The 26,534-nt window shown below is 39.6% G+C and overlaps 2 protein-coding genes across 6 annotated transcripts in view; one reads left to right on the forward strand and one right to left on the reverse strand.

The window, feature by feature from the left end:
- The window catches only part of rab27b (RAB27B, member RAS oncogene family), a 57,166-nt gene extending 39,543 nt beyond the window's left edge, over nt 1-17,623 (forward strand). For both annotated transcript variants that reach the window (XM_051411996.1, XM_051411997.1), the window contains exons 2-6: nt 3,746-3,917; nt 7,377-7,465; nt 9,124-9,227; nt 9,549-9,672; nt 11,848-17,623. In XM_051411996.1, coding sequence (XP_051267956.1) covers nt 3,765-3,917; nt 7,377-7,465; nt 9,124-9,227; nt 9,549-9,672; nt 11,848-12,034 — 657 coding nt within the window. In that variant the 5' untranslated portion in view covers nt 3,746-3,764 and the 3' untranslated portion in view covers nt 12,035-17,623. The remainder of the gene's footprint in view (nt 1-3,745; nt 3,918-7,376; nt 7,466-9,123; nt 9,228-9,548; nt 9,673-11,847) is intronic.
- A 3,255-nt stretch (nt 17,624-20,878) lies between these two features.
- LOC127370170 (cingulin-like protein 1) overlaps nt 20,879-26,534 on the reverse strand; it is a 59,478-nt gene continuing 53,822 nt past the window's right edge. For all 4 annotated transcript variants that reach the window (XM_051411963.1, XM_051411966.1, XM_051411964.1 and 1 more), the window contains 7 exons: nt 26,261-26,434; nt 25,251-25,340; nt 25,026-25,109; nt 24,519-24,637; nt 24,169-24,277; nt 23,730-23,893; nt 20,879-23,414 (listed from right to left, as the gene is read on the reverse strand). In XM_051411963.1, coding sequence (XP_051267923.1) covers nt 23,294-23,414; nt 23,730-23,893; nt 24,169-24,277; nt 24,519-24,637; nt 25,026-25,109; nt 25,251-25,340; nt 26,261-26,434 — 861 coding nt within the window. In that variant the 3' untranslated portion in view covers nt 20,879-23,293. The remainder of the gene's footprint in view (nt 23,415-23,729; nt 23,894-24,168; nt 24,278-24,518; nt 24,638-25,025; nt 25,110-25,250; nt 25,341-26,260; nt 26,435-26,534) is intronic.

Consider the following 26,534-nt stretch of genomic DNA (forward strand, 5'->3'; position numbering starts at 1 on the left):
CTGGCAGCCCTGGCAACACCTAGAAAACTCACTTAGTGCATTCAAACATGGAGGAAATTGCAGCTGGACATGGGCGATATTGGTTAATGTACAAAAATCTATTTTATGAGTTTAGGAATGAATTCAAAATCAAACAGTATTTTAAAATTCCTTTCTCCCTCAAGCACTACTAAGAAAAAGAGCACACATTATGAACTAAATCCTTACTTTATTCTCTTTCTGTTTTGTTCTGTGCTGTTGTGGGTTGTCAGGGTGACTGTGAGTTGTTCTGTTCTCTGCCGTCAGCTGACCAAGCAGCTGTTGACTGTTTTACCCTCAGGGAATCATGACTAACTGACCGATCGCACTACAAACATTTCTGGTTTTGCACCAGTAGCGACCGTTCAATAAGCCTCTCCCCATTGTCTCACCCCCAACTTCTCATCCCCAGAGGGCTCCATCAGTGCCGGGACTGACGGATGCTAAATGTGTGAGAACAACATCTGTCAGTTTGCTGTCTTGTGGTGCCAAAGTGTCCCAACAAATAAAAGAAACTAAGGACCGTTTTCTAGACCTTCCAAGACCTTTTTCTCACAGACACACATTACCCACATTCTCTGGACCATTTCTGAAGTTAAGTTCGTTATTTTCTTGCACAGGAAGACACAGACACAGAGACGATGTTGTCAAAGTCTGGTTTGTTATGAGTTTTGAATGCGAAATAACAAAAAGACGTTAGGACAAACATTCACTGGGAAGTATTATTTTTCATATGCTAACTAGCTGATACGACATGTGCGGCATTTAGCATGTTTCTATGTTACCATGCTAACAATAGCATTTTGGTATGTGTACATTCAAACATTTATTTTGACATGTTAACATGCTGTTAGCATGGAAAATGCAGAGATTCAGTGTGTTAGTGTAACATGCTAATGATTAGGATGTCAGCACATTAGCTCTTTAGCATGTCATGTTAGCAATAATCTCAAGAATATGTTCCGGTGTCACGTTCCTCTGTTTGGGTTGGGTTTATATGTACAGTAGCTTGTGTGGTCAAGGGTTGTCTCCTCCTGTCCACATGTTAAAGTGTCTTTGAGCAAGACACTGAATTGCTCCTCAGTGTGTCTAGTGAAAAAATCTTAGCCAAAAGTGTAACGTTTGTGTCGAACTAGCTGCTCTAGCATTCACACCACTACTTTTTCTTCTAGATGAACAAGCGATTCATTTATCTTTCTTTTCAAAAAGGCAGGAAATGTCGCAAACATGTTTTTGGCAGTTAGGGAGATATGTGATTAAATTTATAAAGATATAACGCTTCTCTTCTTCATAGGAATGCTGTGTTTTTATTTATGAGTCTTATATTAAGATTTTAGACCTTTTTAAAATCCACATTTAAACCCTTTGTGGAAGACAGTGGGACTTATTTCTTCTCAACCATTTTCCAAACGTCAGGAGACAGAGCACTGAGTGAGGCAGAAAAGATTGTGGTCTGTGTGGCCGTACGATCGGCCTGTATCCGGTGTCAAGTCACACAAAGACGTGGACTGTCCGCACTGTCCCGCATTTCTCTGATGTGGCTGCCACAGGAGACCAACAGGCCTCTGGGAGACCTGCAAAGGACAGGTTGCGGTGCTTTCTGACCCCTTTACCACCTGCCTAACCTTGGACCAGTTATTTGTGTTTTGGCAGCAGAAGAACCAGCTCTTGGCCAGGAAAACACTTTGCTGGTCTAGAACCAAGAACTGCTTGCAACCGGGGCTGAGGGCAACATGTTGCTAGCTAACTTTTGGTCAGCTAACATTACCGAAGTGCGCATTATACTCATTTCTCATATCAATGTTACGTTTGTAACTTTATTGTTACATTCGACATGAGGAAGTAGTACAACGCTTGCTTGGTTAATGTTAGTAGAGCAACAGCTAGCTAGGTAGCCAGCTAGCGTAACCTTGGTAACAATAACTAACATTGTAGACATATACACTGGCGTAAGGACGTGGCTCTAAGGTGGCTCTTTAGCCCCTGGAAAAGCAAACTGGATCTTAGAAGGTTCTCAAGTCAAATGTAGGTGGAAAGGGGAAAACACTGACCCAGTGTCCATTACAAAGGACATGAAAAAAATATGAAAACACTTTTTTCTCCTGGGTGTCAGGAGGAGAACCGTAACTGTGGTTAGAGATATAATAAGGATTGAGTGCTAGTTGACTCTACTGTAGTACTGTTTTGCTTCAGTCCAGTCAGTGAATAGGTCACTCTGATTCCATACTGTTGGAGGTACAGGGGCGTTGTGAGGAGATCAGAGCTCCTGGTAACCACTGTTCTTACTGTAATAAAGCACAGTGTTATATGTGTTTCCTCTCAGCTGAGTAAATTAGAGTCTTATGATCCTCTCTCTAAATATACAACATTTAGCCATGAGACAAACATACCCCAGACTACAAATCATTAGATACATGAAGATTTATTTCGAGAATTTCGCATGAAAACTGCATTCCTTTCCTTTTTATAGATACCGTCTCTGCTTACTCAGTTAACCAAAATAAGTGGATGCCACTGATGAACTTTCTCTGAAAAGTTTAGCATCTTTGACTTATCAAATTGCAATTTGTGCATTGGTTGCAGGATACAATATGGATAGAGGCCAGGTTTCCATGGTGACCCCTTGCCCTGACTTTTAGCACCATTAATTAGTGTTTCTTCTTGCCCCTACAGTGAGCTGTGTGAATGCTGTATGTGCAGAGTTTGACTCTAGAAGGATGTTTTCACATTCATCTGCTGAAAGTGGAAATCTGATTTTAAGGGGCACGGGGTTACGAGCATGATTTGTGACATCACAAATAGTTTGGAATTCAGTCCTGGTCCAGTATGCAACTTGTACAGCGTGATGTAGAAAGACATGTCCAATGCACATCCACTGAGAATGGACTTCACAGATGGTAGGAGACGTCTTGTGTCCAGCAGGAAAACTTTAGAAATTGACAATATTTGCATATTCAGAGATTCTTGAATTTTGAATGAGGTAGAAGGAGTAGATGCCCTTTTAAGTCTTTTTTGTGGAAAAAACATTATTGCAGACTGTTTGTATACATACAAACAGTCTGCAATAATATATATATGTTGTAATACATGTCTGGAGGGGATCTTTAAATTTCTTAATCACAGTCCTACTCCCCAGAGGATAACCGCTTTAGATTTTAATGATCCATTACCTTTCCTCAAGCACCAGCCTCAGGACATTGTTCTAAATAATACAATTTACTAGATTATTGTTGTGAATAATATAAATGAATGAACCTAAGGTATGAGTTTGTCTGTATGCTGTGCTGTTTTCTTACAGTGTACTACATTTTAACACTTTCTTGCACTCTCTGTCTTTCTCGTACTAAGACATATAAAGGCACACTCTCTTTCCCACACACACGCACGCACGCACGCACGCACGCACACACACACACACACACACACACACACACACACACACACACATACACACAGTCACAATTTTCCCAGAAAGTCATGTTCTGGTCGGATCGACCCTCTGACCACAGTCCCATAACTCAACAGGGGGTAGTATAACACACACAGACACAATCCGTCTCCATTCTATCACTGAGTATGTTTTCTATTCAGCTTCTTGGACTCTGATGCCATGTTCTTTCCCTCTATTTTATCCATGTCACATGCTATTATTCACACACACAGGCTTGCCCAGAAGCTCTCTGTGTGTGTCTATTTGTTAACATGCGTCTCTGTCTGTTCACCACAGGTTTATTGCGGTCATCACTATGACTGATGGGGATTATGACTACCTTATAAAGCTCCTTGCCCTGGGGGACTCCGGCGTGGGGAAGACTACCTTCCTGTACCGATACACAGACAACAAGTTCAACCCCAAGTTCATCACCACAGTTGGCATCGACTTCAGGGAAAAGAGAGTGGTGAGTTCTGATCCCTTATATTAATCATGTTTAGGAAGAAAAGCAGGGAAACGTGTGCATGTTTCTGTTGGTCTTTTTGAATCAAGGCCAGTTCGTTTGGTGCTCAGTCTCAACCAGTCAGTCAGTTTTCTGCTACGACAGCCTCCACACGCTCACGTGATGCAGGCTTGGTTACCATAGTTACTGTGTCATTTGGCCAGGTATTTTCTTTGGGCTGTACTTATCAAAGAACAAATAGTGGGTCGGGTCAGGTCTGGATTTTCTGTTGCTTTCACAATCATTATTTTAACTTGTACAGGGAGATCAAACCTGGGTCGGATCTACCAATAAACTGAGATGAATTAACTGTGGCTTGAGTTTCTAAAATCACGATTGCTGTGGTAATGAATGGAAAAAGAAAGGAAATCGGTCCAAGATAAAAAGACGCTTTACAACCGCCTTTCAAGTCTATAGAAGGTTTCGTACTCAAAGGATTGATTTTGGTTGAAGTACCACTTTAAACTGTCACTGAGACAAAACACGTTCCCCTGCTGGTGGAATCTGATCAGTATAAATACATCCAGACGTCTCAGTGGAAGATGCAGCTGTCTGAATCAGAGAGTGGGCGAGGCTTGGTTTGCTCACTTGGGTGCCATTCCGCCTTCGAGCGTCAGAAATACTGACAACGTTGCTTTAATCCCATCGCTCTGGATGACTCATGGATTGATTATTGTTCCTCACCTCCTCTGTGTGTGTGTGTGTGTGTGTGTGTGTGTGTGTGTGTGTGTGTGTGTGTGTGTCTTAAGATCACACCCCATTTCAAGAGTCAAACAGAAGTGGACACGTGTGATCACAGCTGTAGCTCAGTGATGTCAGTGGATCCTCCTCAGGGTCTTTATGGAAACGGAAGCTGAATGCTGACTGTGGACCAGTTTGAGCCACTGAACCAGAATTTGTGGACCAGTCACATGACTCCCAACGAGGTTGTTTATTTGACAGCTTTGGAGAGTTGGCACCTGTCCACCTCTCCAAAACTGTCAAATAAACAACTGCTGTACATCCAGCTGAATATAGTGAACAAATCAATGATTTTAAGACTTTATTAGGCCAGTCTAGTGACACAGTGGGGGTCCTAATGCAGGTGGGCTCCGGCAAAACAATCACAATCACATAAACGCAAATACATGTTCCTGGTGGATTACTTCACAACATGAATGCCTTATTCCTACTGTTGTACAGTTGAGAGGTATCTCAATTGTCGGAAAATCTTTCTAGAGTAGTAAAATTCTGTCTGTGAGTACTGGCAACTGCAATACAATACATCTTCAAACACACGCATCTATTACGCAAACTGAACTTCCTGGATCAGATTTCACTTCTCACCGGTGCCTAAAACAACACACCTCCACCAACGCAGCTCCCTGCACCACTTAATGCCAGGTTTTTTTCTCCATCTGATTCCCCTCTTAAGTGCCGGCTCAAATGACGGGGCTTTTTCAGTCAGGGCCTCTCAGCTTTGGAATTCAATTCAATTCAATTCAAAGGGGCTTAATTGGCATGGGAAGCAGACATTTACATGGCCAAAGCAAGTGTAAAATATATGTATATACAGATTAGTAAGAAAAACAACCTTAAAATAAAGTAGAAAATTAAAAGTAGACTTAAAAAACACAAATACAAATAAGTGAGAACTTAGAGTGTGTGTGTGTGTGTGTGTGTGTGTGTGTGTGTGTGTGTGTGTGTGTCTGTTTATGCATGTGTATGTAGTAATTCCCTTACTGAAAACCTAAGGTATGCAGAATCAATACCATCTTTTAACCCCCCCTACCTTTTTTTAATAATATTTCTTCTGTATTGTCAATCCTAGTTTAATTTTTCCAGGTCCAATTATCTTGTTTTATTGTGGTGTATTTTATTTGGGTTTTTTTGTTTTAAGAACTACTACTAGCCTATAAATAGTGTATTTATACTAATACTACTTCTAGTGATGATAATAACAATAATAATAATAATAAAAATAATAATAATAGTTTGTACTGCATTTCAGTCACCTAAAAAGGATATTTGCAGTGTTGTTTCTGTCTTTTCTAGTTTGAGGACTGATTGAAAAACTAAAGCCATCTTAGATGTTTGGGTTGTTAGTGTGACAACTGTGCAATCTCGCCTCGACGAATTTTAAGAAAAATTCGATTTTATTCAGCAAAGACGGGTATGGAAAAATGTGCAGTTGTGGCATTTGTGCTGTAATCCAGCAATCCTCAGCCCCAATAACAAACTGCTCCACAGGTCTCACTGTAGTGGACTCACACTGTCAGATGTACAAGTGTCATAATTTACTTGAAAGTCTGTTATCACCTGGAAAATTTCACCAAAAACACGCTGAATTCAAACTAACTGCTCTGAGCATGATCGGTGTGAACGCAGCTTTAAAAGGAAGTCGCAGAAAGTGACAGTGTGTGTCATCTGGGAGAGTCAGAGGTGTGAATGACGCCTCGAGGCTTCCTGCAGAAACACAGCCAGCTGTAGCACACAGGAGTTCATCGTTACAGAGTCAGGACCGCTGTCCAGATCACAGACCTGCTGAGATATTCACAACAATAAAGCAGTGGAGAGGGCGATTAACACTCTGAAAACAGGTGGCGTGTTGCTTCAGGTCCTGGTGAAATGATGAAATGTGATCCTGGAAGTTCCCTGTCAGTAACAGATCCTTGAGTTTAAGGCTTGGCTGATGCTAAAACGCTGCACAGAGCTGCACACTGATTCATCTGCTCCTGCTGTTTCTGGCTCTTGACATCAGCCTGATGTCTACAGACAGCTGGCTAGTTAGTGTTAGCTTCCCAGCATGGAGTCCACCATGTTGAATGCTGCAGACCGGACACACACTGTTCAGTTGACTCCAATGTCTTCACATAATCAGATAAAACCCTGTCAACAAACACGAACCGAGAGTCTTTCCTGCCCTTCTGTTTGATTGGTCAGTGTAGTGTGTGGCCAGATGACACGCGCTGGGTGAGGTAAAACTCTTTTTGTTCGATTTTGTCCGGCCACATGCTGCAGGGGTCATTGAAATGAATAGGTTGTTATTTACATGTCATTGTATGATTTTGGTGGAACGTCTTTTGCAACCCAATGGTGGGCCTCGTGAAACTGTACAGTGGCCCCTTAATGGGATCATTTCCTGTCAGCTGTATCCAGTTCTCCTTAAAGGACCAGTGTGGAGGATTTAGTGGCATCTAGCGGTGTAGTTGCAGATTGCAACTGACTCAATTCATCCTCCCCTTCCAAGCGTAAGGAGAAACCACAGTGGCTGCAAATCGTGCGGAGAACACCCATCTAGAGCCAGTGTTTGGTTAATGTATATATTCCATACCTGCCAGTAGATCCTCCTAAATGTTACACACTGGACCATTAAAGACACATTACCAAGTTTATTGTATCTGATAAATAAAAACTAAACAAGTGTTGTTTCTTCCTCTTCAGGTGTACACAGCGTCTAACCCCAATGGGACGACCACGGGGAAAACCTTTAAGGTTCACCTTCAGCTCTGGGACACAGCCGGACAGGAGAGGTGGGTTGGCTCCTCGTCACACTGGGACTGGCTCGTCTTTCCATCATGACAATTACAATTTTGTTTTACAATCACTTGCACATATTTCTTTTTCCAAAACTAACGCACACAGAGCTGTACTGCACTCAGCTGCAGCTCCTCTAGTGGCCAATAGATGCTGCTTAAAGAAATACAACGAGCGAGTGTCTCTACAGGAATAAAGTATGTTTTATTTCTTTTGCTTGATTGACAGGCAATAATGCGTCTCATTCTGGCTATAAAATTTCACATATTACATTGTGGCTGTAATGTAATACATGTTAAATGGTGGGGGTGATGGCAAACCACTCAAAGATGAAGCTCATTGCTGAAATCGAGTGTGTATAATCACTCTGAATGGTTCTAGGGAAAAACAAATCAGTGGCAATTATTTATGTTTGTGTGTGTGTGTGCGTGTGTGTGCCTCTTTGCCTGGATATACCATATGTGTCAATCATGTATGTGTGAGAGTGCATGTGCGTGGTCTTTAATTGGAACGGGCCTCGATGTGTTGAATCTGTTTATAAAGGACCGATGAATCATTGGTGGATGAGTCAGTGTTACTAACATAATTTTAACTTCATTTCTTCTGCTCAGTGTAACGGAACAAATTCCTATTTCCAGAAACTGATCCATGATCCTTTAATCGCGCGCCTATTATTCCACCTGTGTGATCAGTATTTCAGACTGTTTGCTGTGTTTGCCTGTCACATATTTGCTGATGAAGCTTCACATGTAATGTTTATACAGAGTTATGTTCCTTGCTGGTGTCACACCCAGAAGCCCAACATGCCACAGAACATACAAGTTCACTGTGGAAGTCACATTACTGACTCATAATGTACCGACATTTTCAACAATGAAGTCTTGAAAGGCACTATATAAGTACAGTCCATGTACCATTTACTACGCTGACAGATCTTGAATTGATTTGGCAAACTTGTTAACAAACAGTAGCCTGTTTACACATCCAACAAATGCAGAGCAACATCATCATTCATTTGCAGTCATTTTGTGTCTGCCTGACAAATGTAAGTTACTCTCTTTTAGCTCTGTTTTGGTCTCCACCAACTTCTGTGGGTTTGTCACAAAGAGTGACCCCTTTCACAACAAATTGTTTCTTTGTTAATGTGAAAATATGAATGATTGTAGCTTTAAGTAGAAAAGTATTACTGTAACAGTCCTCCTACACTCAACACCAGGTTTTGCTGATTGTTCTGTGAATGAGCTCCACTGTGCAGAGTTTGACACTAAAAGGCTGTTTTCACATTCATTCACCTAGTCTCAAAGTCAACCCTGGTCCATGCAACTTATACAAGTGTGTTATGGAAACTTGAAACCTCCAGTGCGCATACACTGAGAATGGACTTTTTGGAGGAGAAAGGAGACTTCTTGTTGTCCAGCAGTTAAACTTTTAAAATGGAAAAATATTTGCATATTCCTGGATATTTCACTGAAGGAGAAGGATAAAATTTAATTTTAAGGAATTTGAAATGACAAACGACATCAGTTGAAAATTATTATTCAAAGCAGATCATTTTTATGTGTCACAAAAACATGTCTGGAGGGAATATTTAAAGAAGAAATGAAAGATCTGAGAAACCTGTCAATCAAGCATACATATTTCCTGTGTGTTCCAGGTTCCGCAGCCTGACAACGGCGTTCTTCAGGGACGCCATGGGGTTCCTGCTGATGTTTGATCTCACCAGCCAGCAGAGCTTCCTCAACGTCAGAAACTGGATGAGTATGTTGTTAATGTCACAATTTCTTTACGTGTTTGGAAACTGCACTGTTTTAGCTTTGAGGTCTTCTTCTGATCTTGCTATCAAAACATTGCTCTATAGTGCCTCTAGTGGCAGTGAAGTCTTCATTATATTTGCACATAAAATTAAGGTAGTTTTATGCCTGGTAAAGGGCATACAAAGGAAGCATAAAATAAAACAGCAGTAAGTGAAACTATTGGCAGAGTTTTTCACTTTTATCAAGTTCATTCAGCTGTGCAGAGATACAGTTTTTCTGTATTACACTTAAACATCTCCTTTTTGCTGTTTGTATTCATTTCCAGGCCAGCTACAGGCCAATGCCTACTGTGAGAATCCAGATATTGTGTTGGTAGGAAACAAGGCAGACCTGGCCGACCAGCGGGAGGTTCAGGAGAAACAGGCCAAGGAGCTGGCTGATAAATACGGGTAGGTTTGATTTTCATGTACAGTGTGTGGGGATGTGTTTAAGGATCACAGGAGTATCGATAATATTGGAGAGACTGAACATAAGTATTTCATAAAGAGCAGGCTAGCTGTAAGACGAGCAGTGAGACAAACAACAACATTACAGACAGTACATGACTCCAGTGCAACACTGACATTTCGCAATTTCTCAACAAATGACTTCCTGTTAGACGAGTTAAAAAACGCTTCTTTGTGTCATTCCAGCCAGCCAAGACCTCTGCCTGGTGTTGCCAGGCAACAAAACTCTGTTCCAGGAAGTAATAAAGTCTGCCTTAAACTCTGGGGAACTCAGGGACGTATAGGTACAATATGACGGTCAGATACTGTCAGTTAAAAGTTACATTTAAAATATATCTGCATCACATTTAAAGTGATAGCTTCAGTCTTATTTCCACTGTCAAATATGACTCATCGTTTACAGTATTTTTAAATGATAAATATTTCAGAAAGATTTTTTCTTTAAACGTGACACTAAAGATAGAACACAACACTTACAGAGATGTTACTACCAATCGTTATCCAATCCAATCCAATCCAACTTTATTTGTTAAGCACTTTAAAAACAACCAAAGTTGACCAAAGTGCTGTACAGGAGAATAAATAAGACATCATAAATGTAAACAGTGATGATGATGATGATGAAGACCACTGTGAGGAATATAGACAGTGATGGTGATAACACTGGAAAGTTCCCGTGGCAGACAACACGGACGAAGTCCGACGGTGATGAGCTTGATGTATTAATCAGTCGGTTGTTGAGTCAATAAAGTGTGAAAACGCAACACAAAGAAAGGGAAAAATGGAGAAAAGCAGCAAATCTTGTAATCCTTTACAATTATGTAAACTGGAATACAGTTCGGTATTTTTACTTACTCATAAATGACTCAAATAACCTGTTATTAAACTTGTCATTCTGATGACTGATTGGTTACTCAACCTTTCGTTTCAGGACTAAGAGGCTGCATTTTAAAGGATCCTGTGGTAGTTTTGCTAGTTTTAGTACATGAACTCCAAACCTTGGACCGTATTGATTGTTGCTGATCATTTTCCAAACCACCCATCAGCTTATACATTGATTTACTATCTCCTTCAGGTTTACTTCACTGTGCCTGACCTCGATTAGTTAACAAAAGTTCATTATCTGCATAACATTATATGTTGTGAGAAGAGAATGTTTAGAAAACTCCCCATTAAATTACTGATGAGCAAACTTAAGAAAATGAATTGCTTAACTGAGTGAATGAATTAATAACCAAAGGATTAGCTTGGCTGTCTTTGTGCACTGTTCAAAATGTACTGGAGGTCCCATTTGGTTTTTAATGCATAATATATGAGGATAAAGTAATGATCAAGAGGTATTTCAGATACAACTTGTGCTTTAACAATGAATGAGGAATAACAATGGCCAATATGATGCTAATGATTTAGCTGGTCCGACAATGAAATACAGCATTGCCCCCTTGTTTTTCTTTAAAATCATAAGCCAGATGAATATTTGCATCAACGTTTTGCTCCATTTATCAAGCCATTAATACGGTTTTGTATGTACCCCCACGCTGGGCTCTGTAAGCCAGTGCTGTAGTCAAGACCACCTGTTAAGTCCAAAACCAACGTTGTCAAGTCCAAGACCAGGACTGGGGAAAAGTCAAGACCTAGTTCAAAGAGGTTTGAGTCCAAAGAGAGCCAGAGTTAAGACAGAGACAAAAAATATAATGCTTTTGTCATTGCAAGTAACATTGACTGGTTTAATGAAAAATCCATCCAAAACGGGCCCTAACATTCAACGCCATGGTAACCAAAGCTTGTTTTCTCAACAACCATGCTTCGTCTATGCTTTTGCTTTATGGAGAAAGTTACTTCAGAAAAAAATATTCACGAGACTAAGGCAAGTCTGAGACAACAGAAAAAATGTCCACCTCGCAATAATAGCTCTGATAAAGCAACACATTTCCCTTGTTGCTTGCTGTTATGGTCTGCATGAAGTTTCAACTCTCTACAAGATGACTTTAATAGAAATGAACTGGAATCAGTCGAATAATGATGGGATTGTTTGTAAAATGGTTCTTATGTAGTGGGCTAAAACCTTCTCCTGTTACGGAGCTTTTGAATAGATATTTCTGTTCTTGTCCCTCACAGAATACCGTACTTTGAGACGAGTGCAGCGACGGGAGCGGAGGTGGACAAGGCGGTGATAACGCTGTTGGACCTGGTCATGAAGAGGATGGAGCAGTGCGTCGACAAACCGCCCGCCGAGCCAGCCAATGGGAACGGGGCCACGAAGCTTGCTGAGGAGCAGCCCAATGAGAAGAAATGTGCATGCTAGATGAAGAGGCGATTCAGGAAACGACCAGTCAGCGCTCCTCCGTTCGTCCGTCCTTTCTACTCGCCACATTCCCTCCTTCTTTTACTTTCTCTGTCATCTTTGATTGCATGTTTGTTCATCTTCCCCTGGTCACTCTCTTCTCTCTAGAACTAAAGTTTAGCCATCTCCTGCTCCTCTTTTCTTTCTGTTCCTCTCTTTACCCAATTGTCTGCCAGTCTGGCAATGAAACAACTCTGTCCCCCTCTAGTGGATTTTCAAGGTAATACAGTCTCAGCCTGTCTGCCTTTGAGCTCTGTTTAGGAGGAAATTAAAACAGGAGGGGACAGTTTCATCACTGTCAGACACAGAATGTGCCTCGGTTAAAACATGCAGTCTGGGAATGAAGCTCTGCACGCTCCCAATTCCTCTGCTTGCAAGTGGTTTGAATGATTTAAATTGATCTAACCAGGCAAAAAGAGACTTTAAAAAATGAATTTGAACTATTTAAAGTCTCATCTCTTCATCACTTCATAACAGGGGAAGCATTTTGCTTCCTGTTTAGGCTGTCACTCGAAGACATCCTAATCCATAAAGAGTCAGTCTGTGTGTCTGTGTTAATTAAGTCATGGTCCTCTCCTGAAACTTTTCCTCCTGGACCAGGCTGACCAACTGTGTGACCAATGTGTTTCTATTTGAATTGTTTTCCCAGTTTCACACTGTTTTCAATGCTGTACCCATATTAGCCACATATGGTCATATTTCAGTGTTTCAAGCTGTTTTTAGACGTTTGTTAAAAATGCACCACGTTATACAGTTAGCTACGGTGCCATATTGGACGTCTCTGACACCCGTCTCAGATTGCTGTGTGTCTGTTTTTTGTTAATCTAATGTCAGCTTATTAGCGTCTATAGCGAACTTTAGGATATGTATTTTTAATCAACAATGACCTGTGCAGATGAATATTAGGCCTATATTAAATATTTTATTAAAAACAAAACATAACAATACACAAGATGGAGATACCCCCGACACAAAGCAGAAGAAGCTGAAATCATATTTTGGATCAACATGTTAAATTGAATATTTGTGTTAGCACTCCTTAAAAAAACAATCTATAAGAAGTATCGATGTAAGTGTATTCAATAAGACAACAAAACAATGTAACCTTAGGAAAGAAAATGGAAACTGAACAAATGGAAAGATTTTTAGCATCCAAAATGTGTGTGAAAAACGTATTTTAAAATTGTAATCCTGCTAAATAATCCCCATCTTTACAGTTACCTTTTCTTTGTATCCTGATTACTCCACAAGCCTGCTGTATAACACATTTTGTAGCTAGCCATCTACAAACTAGCTAACGTTTAGGGCACCAGAGCCCGGCAGTGTTAGCAGTGGCTACAAATGGCTAATATTAACAAAAGCAGCTGATTTGTGTTTCTAGTAAAGATGGTTTGCAATGTTTTAGTAACTTTCATACAGAAACAAATCAAATAGAGAAAAACTTATCACAATACTTTTGTATCAGTCTTCTCACCACGCCACCAACATCTTGTTTAAGTTGTTGTTTTCTGTGCCAGTGCTTCAAGGTTTTCTCTGAATTCCATCGTTCTATCGGACTTTTACGTTAGCATGTGGTGAGTTTAGCTAACGGAATTTACCGTGCTGCGCTCTTTTTTTGTTCCTTCGTACAGGAGTGCCATATGGTTGATCAGAAGTAGCTTTGTTTGGGTACTGTGGACACTTTTACATTATACTGATAACATGAGATACTTTGTAATTTTGCTAGTGCTTCAGCTAGCTCTCTGTCAGCTGCCCGGTTGGTTTACTTATTCTCCATTAGACCTGAATGATGGTGCCAGACCGGCCGATAGCAGATAATACACCATTCATATTGTAGGACGAATATGGGTACAGCATGGTACACGTGAAATGGTGAAAAAAAGCCTACATTGTATATTATTAAATAGACGTATTGTTCCAAACTGATCTACTGCCTTGGCTTTTAAAGCGTTATTCCACTGTGGCGGAACAGACTTTAACCTCTGTGAGAGTTCGAGATAAGTCAGCTAAAAATATCTGCTGCTCTGGGGAGGCAATGTCACCGTAACATTTGCGGAAAATGAAATAAATGCAATCTAAAAAAGTTAATGGCTATTTACAGATTACAGATAGAACAAACATGACATGTACTGTAAGTCATTATAAATGCATTGAAAAAAAGTTCAATTAACTATAGAAGATAATTAGGTCTAATCAGAATCATTATCATGAAAATAGGCCTTTCTGCGAATGGAAAAATACCAGATATCAGTTCGTTGGGTGACGAGGCCTTTTCAGGGCAGCTGGTTTTAAATGTTGAACTCTCATCTCTTTATAACAGATAATCAGACAAAGTGAAATATCCCTTTAAGGCCCCATACATGACCAGTGTTGTTAGAATATAAAGTGACCAATTATTTATATTAAAAGAAATGTAAAACATAGATTATTATTTGCGTTGTCATATTTTTGTTATGTTCTTTATATCTCACACTCACACATTTCCTTTTACTTTTAACGTCCATCAAGAGAAAATTATTTCCACCATTTATTTCATTGCTATAGTGCTCTTAAGCTCAATTGTCAAATTAACCCAAAAATGACAAATTTATCAATCAAGTGTGTCTAACATGAAGAAAATACACTATTATAAACTCTTGAAGTACAGTAGAAATTGATTAAGACTATTTCTCTTTGCTCTGAACTGGACTTCTTTGGTTCAACACTTGAAGTTACTGTGGACCAACTTTCTTGTGTCTCAAAAGTTGTGTTTTGTTGCTTAACACTACATTGTTTTTTTCATTGCATACCAGACCAATTAACAGTTGCTGTGCAGAAAACCTAACGAAATCATGTTACACTGAAAGGAAATTCAGTTTAAGAGTTCAGTTTAAAAGGCTGCATGTTTTGTACCGTGACGCTACGCTTGAGCATAGCAAAAAACACAAGTCTTTAGAAGCCATTTAGAGGTAAACTTACAAAAAATGAAAAATAAATCTGTTGATTTAAATGTCAAAACTCAGCTTTGAGTCCGAGATGATCTCTTTTGTTTTAAGTGCAACTCAACAGTTTTCATTATATCAAGTAACACCTTGATCTGCCTTACTTCATGACAAATCTTGAGCCGAGTTGACGTGCACCAGAAACAAGGGAAATTATCTTTTTGCTCGCCACCTGCTGGCAGCTAAATCCTTATTTTGTCCTTCAGTGAGCCAACGGGAGGGTTTAGTCCCAACTCACAGCTGCATAATATTAGGATTACTGCAGGTTGGTTTTCAAAGTGTTCTGAAACCAGTGGCTGCCAAATGGGTCAGCAGTAACATGAAGTATACTGCATGTGTGGCTTATTAATGGCCTGGTGTGGTCATTTTAAAGATGATAAAATTCTGAATGTTTTTCAGTAACATTTTTAGCATTTTGCTCTATGGATCCATACAAAAATAAGTTAAAGCACCATAGAGCTTTGGCTTCAACTTGTTGTCACCTATATTTAATCTGCCAGTGTGCCAAATGAAAAAAGGAAACGACAAAAATGAGCGATTGCTTTCGACAAACCCAAACCTCATTCTGCTGTTCACTCAGAGAAACTGCCTTCACAGTGAGAAAAATGTGTTTTAATTTTGTGCTGTATTTTGTTTAAGAGCCAAGCAGAGTCGTCTGCCAACAGCTGATCCCTGTGCCATATTAAACACTCACTGCTGTTAATTCGCTAATTATAAAGACATAAGGAGATGGCTCACACTGTAACATCCTCTCACAGTTACTTATCAGGATAACTCTGATAATGTTCCCATAAAATTCTGTATCTCTATAGGTTTGGTTGCACTGTTTCCGTTTCAGTGTCACTTTTCTTTTGTTCAGATCTGTGTTAGATCTTTTATCAATCATAATGTACAGGTTACATACTTCTAAACTTACAGAAGCAGCTTTGTGAAATCCTCCTAACACAGGTTTTTCTTCTTTTTCTTTGCTCCAACTTTAGTCCATGAAACAGGTCCTGTTACGCAAGTGATATTTTAGTAGAATTGTATCATTAGGACTTAGTCAAAGCTGCAGTAACTGAAATTAAAACTTTAGGAGCCTTGGCACAAGGTGAAAACACAGCCTGACATATTATAACTTTATAAAGTTCCATTGGAGTAGAGTTTGTGTCCATCTGATAAATATAATTCCAATATTTACTATCCTCTTTAGCTCTGTTTTGGTCTCCACCAGCTAATGAGAAAAATATATGGCTAGGTATCTATGGCAGGTAGTGTATAGTGGGTGTATCAGCTGCCCGCTGCTGGAAAAGGGTTTGATGAGACTGAACCTTACGTTAAATGTGCCGTAAAACCAAAACAATGAGCTGAAAGAGGCTAAAAAGCTCTGTATCGTGCTGCATAATTCTTGGTAGGTTTATTATGAGTGTCACCTTTTGCTTAACACAATCCAATGTTACTATAAAAATATTGATTAGTGCAGCTTTAAATGTCTCCTACATGTCTTTAAAGTCACTAATAAGTTGTGTCACTTTTTCTTAGTTTTTGTTAAGTTTCCATGTTTTTGGTAAAACAGTTAAATTGTGACTTGGGAAAATAATGACATGGTTTTATATAAATGTAATACAGCCTTGTTGATGAGGGTGACTGGCAACACATATTGGTTTAAATGCAGAATTAAAAAAAGATTCTTATTTCTCCAGTAATTTTAGTACATTTATTTTGCAATTACAGAAGAAGAAAAATGAAAATGAATTCTTAAGATCTACCCAACTGCTCAGATCAAATAAAGCAAGGGGACAAAAGTAGGTAAAATAAAAAGCATCAACTGTGTCAAGTTAATGCTGCTTTTCTCGGAGTCCAAATTCCCAGTGCTCCTCACCCAGATGGACGACCATTTTCCTGCACTTGTTGTACCAATGCCTTTTCATTGTGACAATCGTTTGAACCAATTTGTCAGCTTTTATCTGAGCCCTTCCTTTTGTGTTGCTCATTATATTTTCTCAATTTTGATTGAACTCTAAGAATACATTTGTCTTCTGATGTCCTTTTGCTTAAATTCAGTATTCAGTTGTGCCACAGGTGTGTCTGACATCTACCAACATTACATTTATTTTCGCTGTATTGAGTCATGTTTTTCTTGAAGCATCTGTTTAATAAGTCTTAAATGGTTTTGGTAGTTTTTGACTTCACTTTGAAAGTTTACACTGTTTGGAGAGTCATGTTGTGCCTGTTATTATTAACTCTTCTGTCTGATCCTCTGTAAAGTTTGTGAGCTACTGAGTATTTTAATGCATTACTGATTATAGATTACAAAGCAGAGGCTAAAGAGACCAGACGTCATGATGTTGTTTTTGTGCCCGATATATCAAAACAACTTATCACTCCAAGTACCTCTCAGAGCTTTTTTATTTTTGGAAATCCTCTGTGTGTGAATTCTCTCTGATGCCTGCGGTTTGTACACGTTTCTTCGGTGTGTGTTTGTTGGGTTTGTTGCACCGTCAGCATGTTTGACACAATGAGAATGAAATGACCTGTGATGCGTTTAATGTTTCTGATGTCAGAGCTGCAAATAAATCTGTTTGTTTTATCCTGTGTTTTTTTCTCCAGGAGAGTCTGCTTTGGGTTTGGTTTGATGCAGATAGTAACCGCTGTTTTTTCATTAGAAAAGTTAAAGAAATTGCGAAAGCCTCTCTTTGATTGTCAAAAATGTGTACAAGAGTCTGATAGCACCAACAGCGAGGCGTTTCTGTGTTGGTGAGGCTCACTGCAAGTCTGTCCCAAAACAAAATAGATTGAAAATAAAAAGTTTTGAAAGATTACATACTTAATCTTACAAGATATGGAACAATGTGCACACATATGTTGATGTTTTGAGTAATTTGGGAGGAAACTAGATCTAGAGACACTAGACAGAGAAAATACTACTAATAATGAAAGTCTGAATATAGTCTACTGATATAGCAGTAAGCCTATATTTAAGTATATCAAAGGTCCAGTGTAGAGGATTAAATGGCATCTAGCAGTGTAGTTGCAGATTGTGACTCACTCGTTTCACCTTCCCTTTCCAACCGCGAGGGAGAAACTACGGTGGCCGCGAAACATGCAAAAACCGTGACCCATGGCAACTTTAAAATGGCTCATTATTATTATTATTATTATTATTATTATTTTCAGGTGATTATACACTAATGAGAACATACATTTGACTATTAATATAATAACATAATAGTAACATAATAATAATAATAGCAATGCTTTTGAAGGGTTGCTAGTTCAACTGTCTCTTCCGTTTCTGTGGCAACTGCTACAATGGATGCAAAATGAAGGTCTGACTGCATTTCTATGGAGCCAGCTAAGTACAAATATAGCTAGCTTAGCTGCTAACTGTAGCTACTGTACTACTAAACAGAGCCTGACTGTGTTACCGCACACATACAATAGCCATTATTGAGTAAATTGACGAGTAAATGATTCTAATATGTACATTAATTAACATGCTTTTTTTGTTTTGCGTTTTTTAACCCAAACCATGATCTTTCTTAAACCTAACCAAGATGTTTTGGTGTCTAAACCTATACAAACTGCGACCATTTTGAGGGTGTGTCATGTAGTAGCTGTCCTTGAGTACGATGCCCGTCGATAGACCTACCTGACTGCTTTTAACACTAGCCTAAGCACAAAAATTGCTAGAGGTAATAGTATAGCATTTAAGCTAACATTAGACAGCTAAAGCTTGCTATCAAACAGGGAAGTCTCTGAAATACTAAACCCTTTTGCTATCAGTGAAAAAGAATCTTGTCACTGTACCTTCAGGACAGGAACGCCCCGCTGAGGCAATGGCTATCAGACCTTAAACAAAATCATCTGGCGGCAAAACCCCGGCCATCTGGCGCCTGCTGAATACAAACCAAACAAAAACTGCTCGGAAAAAACACTTTTTGCTAAATTGCTTAAAACACTGATTCGGCATCTTTTGTCACATTTCCTGAGGTGTGAATTTAATACTTCTGTTGTTTTTGATATAGATGCTGAAGTGTTGAGTTTAAGTAAAAAGATACATTTGCCCCCTAATTCAAATGTTTAAAAAAAGTTGGCTTTTTGGTTGTGAAAGTGTTATAAACTGGAACTTAACATGTATGTTTTGACCAGTGTCTTTGTAGAGTCAGTTGTCTGCATTTTATCTTGCCGAAGCGTTTGTTATAGATGATGATTGATCGACTTTGCAGTAAATTTTGTTCAGGCATTGTGAGATCTGACAGCTGATTAAAGATGACTTAGTACTATAATAACTTTGGGATCTGTTGTGTTTGTTGTTGTTCACTGCACCATTTCACTGTTTGTGTGTGGACACAGCTGGTTAGTGGCACCAGGCTCATTGATTCAAATAAACAGCCATTTGCTCAGGTTTTGTTGTGAATGCCGTGTCCAGAAATCTCACTATGTTCCCACCAGAGTTAGAAGCTGGAAATCCCCAGCTTGGCAAGTGTGTGTTTACACTGGTTGTAGCGAGAAACATGGACACCATGATGATTTCATTCGAGTCATATAATTAAGGTGTTTGTGTTGATTCTGGCGCCCCTGTCAACAAGAGAGGTAATTTTACCACCTCCTCATTTCATTTATTTCAAGGGGAATCCGACCAAATCTGACCTGGTGGCAGGCATAGAGGTTTATTGCAATGTTCTTATAACAAAGTAACATGTAGATTTTAAAGCATCTTATTTTTGGACATGGACTCTTTGTTCCTGAGCAAGAAATCTCCTGACCTCTTCTCTAGCACTATCACAGGACACAAATTACAAGAATATGTCTGCTGGAGTACAGTGGTGGTTTTCTTATTACATATCATATCACAAGTTCTTTGTATTAATTGCTGACAAGGTCTTCTTTTGCTTCTATGACCTGTGGTGCTCCTCAAGGCTCAATCCTTGGACCTCCTTTACTCATTTTTTTCTCTGTTCCATATTATTGCCATGTGTGGCACTGGCTGTTTGAAAAGACAGGGAAATATTAGACTCCATATTTTTTTGGATTTAGTGAAAGATAAATTCTCAACGTAACCTACTTTGTCACTTACTGAGGGGATGTTTATAGCAGCATAGCGGTGCAGTTTAGTAGTGTGCTAGTGTCAAGCAGGCTGCTCGGTTACAGGAAGTAGTATGCCAATGCTTTCTTCACAAGCCATTTTTGGTTTCAAACCTCTCCTGCACATTGTTCTATTACCTATAAAATCAGTTGTAGTTACATACAAATGTATAGTGTATGTGCAAATAATAAATAAATAATAATGCTACTTGTTGTTAGCAGTGTGTGAACATTCAGCCTCATTTGAAGCCACTTGTTATTTTTAGTTAATGTGACTATTTCTGGAGCTGCTGTGTGTTGCTGTATGTAAATTTACTTGTCCGGAGGACTTGGCTACGCTGTGTAACTTTGATTCAAGACCCTGCTGGCCCGTGTTTCATATATTATATATTATTCATTTTCTTTTTGTTTATAATTTGTAACTGTGTCGTAATGCGTGTAGTACAGGGAACTTTCTTCGCAAGAAATATAAACACCTAATAGGAAAACTGACAATTAAAGGGCCTTGTTTACAAGTTTTTATGTTGTTGTAATTGTAATTGTGTTGTGTGTCTGTTGAATTCTCTGGGCAGAAAAAGTAATGCGCTATACTCCTGGTACCAAATAGGGGCTCTATGTGTAAATTAGCACTTTTATGTGCTGGTTTTTATCTCCATTTGGAGGAGAATCCAAAATCACACATGAAGGCAAAATAGTTTCAAATATTGATTGCTTGTAAAACGGATCCTCACAAAAAACCAACAAACGTTACCCAGAATTCACAGTGGAGAAGACTTTATTTGCATTTTGTACTAAGAAACTTCTCACCAAAAGAGAGAATGGGAAAAACAAAAATAAATACCCGAGAACAGCAGAACCGGTAGAATGAAGGTAGTTACAAAAATAGTCAGTGTGTTCAATTTCTTTTTACATATGTGTAGACACCCTTGCTTTCTTTCGTTGTGAGAAAAGATACAATTTTAAAAATTAAAAATAAAACACTAGTGACACGGTGTAGCATTTACATTCCCAACAGCTGAAATATGATTTAGACTCCTGTTTCCAAAAAAGCAAAAGACACCAACAAATGTAAACATAACAGAATCCAAACTGTATCTGAGTATTAGCTTTATGCGTTCACGACAGACATCCTTCAAGCAGGGAGCGTGGACGGTTGCCTGGGTTCAACGTACTCACTGCTCAGGAAGTGAGCGTTCTTTCAAATTAAAGTATTGGCAAACTTTTTGGCCACAGTCAGTATCTGAGAATGAAACCAACAACCGAGCCCTGTTTGTTTCTGTCTGTGCGCTTAGTTTTCTTTTAAAGGGAAAAGAAAACACACATTAACACATTAAACAGATGCTACAGAAAACCACATAGCATATAAACTGTGTTTCTAATTAATATTCTACTTTTTTTCCTCTTCCACAAGTTGCATTAACACACATCTTGGATCCAAACTGTACTCAGACATTTATTCTACTTATGAGAACTAAAACGTCTCAGCTGTTTTTAAACATTTTAAAACTTTTTTATTTTTGTGACATTAGTGAATTTTGATAAAATTAATAAAGACGCAGAGTTAATGCCAAGTGTGTAGTGAGATTTTTTTTTTTTTCCTAACCAGATACTGTATGTGGGAAGCACAGCAAGTATCAGTACAGCGGTAAACCCCTTTAACAAAACACATCTCTAAAATAATACAAAAGAATGTCATTCTCTACAATCATTTCTTTGCCCCGCAAGCAATTGCAAACACAGAAAGTTCAATAATCTTCAAATCATAAAAACAACATAAACAAAGTTCAATATAAATAATCTCGTAATTGTGTGTGAATCAAAAACAGCTACAATCACATCCAAAGGTCCCTCCTCTGCAGTCAGTAATGTGTCAGCAACCAGTGTGGAATATGTTCAAATACTGCAGGTGAATGTGTTAAACTACACAGCTTCTAACAGGGGAAATCAGCAAAGCTCCAACAAATAAAAACAAACAACGCAAAATCTGAGAAGTTTGTCACATTTACAAGGAACCGCTGATTCTTAGAGTTTGAACTTTTTCCAAAAATATATTTAAAAAAAACAACTGAAATAAGTCCCGTTCTAAATGTCATCAAACTTAAGTCGGTCAGAGTTTAAGTCCATAAAGCTTTTGTGCAACTGGATATTGTAGAAATTTCTCTCTCCAGAATGTACTTCTGGCTGTGTAAAGCTCATTCGGTTTGTTGTAGCGAGAACAGATTAAAAACAACAAGGCATCTTTATCAAATCCTTATCACTGTATGCCATTATTGTCCACAGCAAGCTTTCCCTTTATGTCTCTCTGCACCAAGCTCCTGCGCATTCATTACCAAGGCACGATTCTATTTAATATTCTATGTAATAGAAAAGGAGAAAAGATGATGTTAAACATGTCTTCATTGTGCGTCCAAGTCAGTCGCACTGACAGTGAGGCTGTGTCTACACTGCTCTTTGTGAGTGTTTATGAATGGATTACTGTTGTAATTCCGGCTGGCCACCAGGAGAGGGCAATACATCTGTAAGGGCAGTAATTTCCTAACAATTTCATCAGAGGTTTCCTGCAAAGAAATAGGTCATTTGATACTAATGGTAGAAAAAAATCTGGTGTTTTTAGTCAGAGTGTCAAACTGGTCTATCAGCAGGTTTACAATTCAACATATATGGAGAATAAAGTTTCCAGTAATAAATTCATTATGGATTTATATACACGTGTTTAAATGGAGAAAATCTTTTCACGGAAAATGAATGATTTTGTCTGTATTTTTCCTGTAATTAGTACCAGATTACACAGTTCTTTCCAGGACACTTCCTAGGAGCTTACTGGGAAATACAATCTGTAACAACTAAAAAGTGTTCATCAACATTTGCAACTTCTAGCAAAATGGAGCCGACAGTGACAAAAGAAAAAATCCTGCTGGGAAAAAAACACTTCTTTTTTCCTGTCTAGCCATTTCCCTCCATAGCTGAAACTCCTGATGATGAATATGAACTCCTCATTCTCAGCCAATACTGTTTTTTTTCCTGAGAAGTTGAGTGTTGATCACAATAGAATGGACTGAATGCCTCCTGGCTGTAATAAAGTGGCAGCTTGGTCACATGTGGACGCACCCTGACGCTGTCAGTGTGAAGATGCTTTATGTTTTGTAGGACGGGAGAGAGGGAGTGTGAGGGTTTAGACTTTGGTGACGCTGGCGGTCTGTTGCTGCAGCAGCTGATCGTCGTCCTCATCGTCGACACTCAGGTCCAGCCTCAGGTTGTCCAGAGTCTGACGAATGTTCAGAGTCTCCTTACGCCTGTGAGAGAGACGGTGACAGCGTTACTGTACGCGTATTTGCACCTCTGTGTTCAAGGAAACCGATCTGCAAGTTCCTTTATGCCACCGCAAATAAAAAACACCAATTTCAGATCAACTTGCCGGTTTGGACATTTGAACGAAAGTTTAACCACTGGTAACCATAGCAACCATACTGATGCTTCACACTATGTTACACATAAATGATCACTAAAATCCAGTCTATGAGGATCACAGCTAGTTTACATCAGCAGGAGGTGAGTGTTTGAGTGTGTGTGTGTGTGTGTGTGTGTGTGTGTGATTAGACTCTGCGTACTTTGTCTGCATGTGCTGGTCGAGCAGCTGTCTCTGCAGCCGGCTGCTTGTCTCCCTCTCCTCGGCCAGCTCTCTCTGGGTGTGGCGGTACTGCGCCTCCTTCCTGCTCGCCTCCTCCTCCACCTCATTCACCTGACGCTTCAGGGTGCGGATCCTCTGGGTCATCTGGAAGACCAATCACAGAGCAGCGCTTAGTTTGGACACACAGGACCAGACCGACACATTGAAACGCGACACAGAAACACCTCAAGGTGCGAGCGTACATGCTTCTGTACCTGCACAGTTTAACAAGTCCTCTCTATAAAATACATCAACTATAAATGCATATTAGTACAGGGACTATTTTGTAATACTGCCTCCACGTGGAGAAGGAGAGAGTGTGTGTGTGTGTGTGTGTGTGTGTGTGTGTGTGTGTGTGTGTGTGTGCGTGTGTGTGTTACCAGGTCTTTCTGTTCGGTAGCTATCCTGTGTTCCTCTTCCATCTGGTCGCTTAGCTCGTTGATCCTCCTCTCCAGTTTGCTGATGGTGTTTGTCAGAACTGCTTTGTTCCTGAACCACAAAACACAAACACATCAGACAACAGGACCACACACTACCTGTGTGTGTGCATGTTTCTGTGTGTACTGCCGTGGCTGTATGTTGTTTATATCACAGCTAACCATTCTTTGATACACCAAGACAGTTTGAGTTTGAGACCCCTGATACAGATATATCTCTATCAGGAACATTCAGAAAGCGCTCAGTGACATAATACACCGCAGACGTGTTCTACCAGAGGTTGGTGACTGACCTCTCCTCGGTCCTCAGAGTGTTCTCCAGCTCTTTGACTCTGCTCTCTGTCCTGGAGATAACGTCCTCCTGAACTCTGGAGCTGTGAAGCTCCTCCACCTCCAGACGCAGCTCACGCAGCTACAGAGACAGACAGACAGACAGACAGACAGACAGACAGACAGACAGAGATTTCTATTAGAGATGAGGTCTGAATGTGTCTTTTCCTCCTTTTTGGCAATGCATTAGGATGTATCTGATTGATTACATGTCAGCTAATAATCCTCTTTAGAACCTGCAGTACAGAAATGTCAGATATGTTTAGTTTCCATTACAGAGTGTGTCCACCAGAGGGCGCTGACAAGTTGCTTTTTGCACTGTAAAATGTGTGTCCCACATTTCCTCACAGTTCCTAAAGAAATCAAAAATGTTTCTTTGTTATGCTAAAAAAATTTATACCAGTTAATAAATCTTCAAACACACACACACACACACACACACACACACACACACACACACACACACTTACCTGTCTCTCCATGGCAGCCTTGTCAGTCTCCAGCAGGTCGTTGAGGTCTTTCTCCTGGATCAGCTTCAGCTGCAGCTGCTCAGTCTGACAGCAGACATAGACACGTCTCAGTACAGTCAGTCTCATCAGTATAATGGACGTTGGAATTGTCCGTCAGTGCTTTTAAAATCCTGTAACTGGCTAAATATCCTCAGTTAACTCACTTCCTGTCTCCTGTGTGTTTACCTGTTCGATGGCTCTCTTGTGCTTGGCGGCCCATCTCTGCTCGCTGTCGTGCAGCTCCTCCAGGTCGCTCTCCAGGTCGATCATCTTCTCCTGAGAGAGAGTTCCGAAAGAATACGTCATCATCCACAAACAACTGAACTAAACTTTTCTCAGGCTGATCTGAGGTCACTCTTCGTGTCTCATCAGCAGAACATTCAGGCTGTTTAGAAATGGGACAGATTAAGTATCTTCAGAAATAGCGACATGATGAATATTTGGGATTATGGAATTAACAGTTGATTGCTAAACAGGATTTGCATAATTAATGCCTCATTAACCCCAAACTCTGATGGTTTGCATGACTGATTAATTCAAGTGGACATCTCTGTTTGAATCATTAGGTCACGTACGCAAACACACAGTGGATACTGTCTGATCTACAGCTGGAAATAGACTTCGCTCCAAGGATGAAACATTATTACAATATTTTATTTGTTTATTTTTAATTCATCCCAAATAAAAAAGGAAGGTGTGTGAACCTTTTTTATTACTGTCAGCTCGGTTAGCAGCCTGAAATCCCACTCAGGTCGATTCTACAGACTACAGACATTTCCTCCTGTTAGAGTAAAGATGGTTAAAAACTAGAGTGAGCAGCATGTGAGCGTATATTTATCTGAGCTGTTTCTAAAGATTCACATCCTCAGGAGGAACCAGTGGGCTGAGAGCCACAGACAGGAAGTCAGAGAGTATTGAGAGATAGATTAACACATTGTTGGTTTTCATCATTTCATGGGATATGGAGAAAAAAATCTTACCAGCCTTATCCAATAAATCTGATACCAGTTAGATATTAAATAGGTGTAATAATTTATTTTATATGAACTTGAGCTTTCTTTTTTGTCTTAAAGCACCAGAAAACCCCAATTCCTCTGTTTTTATTTCTTCTACATGATGTTCTTATGTAAATGCATGGGAATCATGGTGTATTAATGTACTTGCCATTGAAACTATCAAATGACTGACGCCAGTACCTGAGCCTGTTTGACTTGTTTGATCAGGTCTTCTTTGGCCTGGTTGGCGGTCTGCAGCTCCATGTGGAGGTCGTCCACCATCCTCTCCGCCTGCTTACACTGCAGCTGTATCTTCTCCCTCAGCTGGATCTCCTCCTCCAGCGTCTGCTCCTTATCAATCAGCTTACCAGAGACCTGCACACACACGCAAAAACACACATCCTGAGGCTGCGTTCGTTCAAGAGTGGTTCTCAGCTATTATCAAAAACCAGCAGCTTTATCTTTTAAGTTTGTT

The sequence above is a fragment of the Dicentrarchus labrax genome, unplaced genomic scaffold, assembly GCF_905237075.1.
Source record: "Dicentrarchus labrax unplaced genomic scaffold, dlabrax2021, whole genome shotgun sequence".
Lineage (NCBI taxonomy): Eukaryota > Metazoa > Chordata > Actinopteri > Moronidae > Dicentrarchus > Dicentrarchus labrax.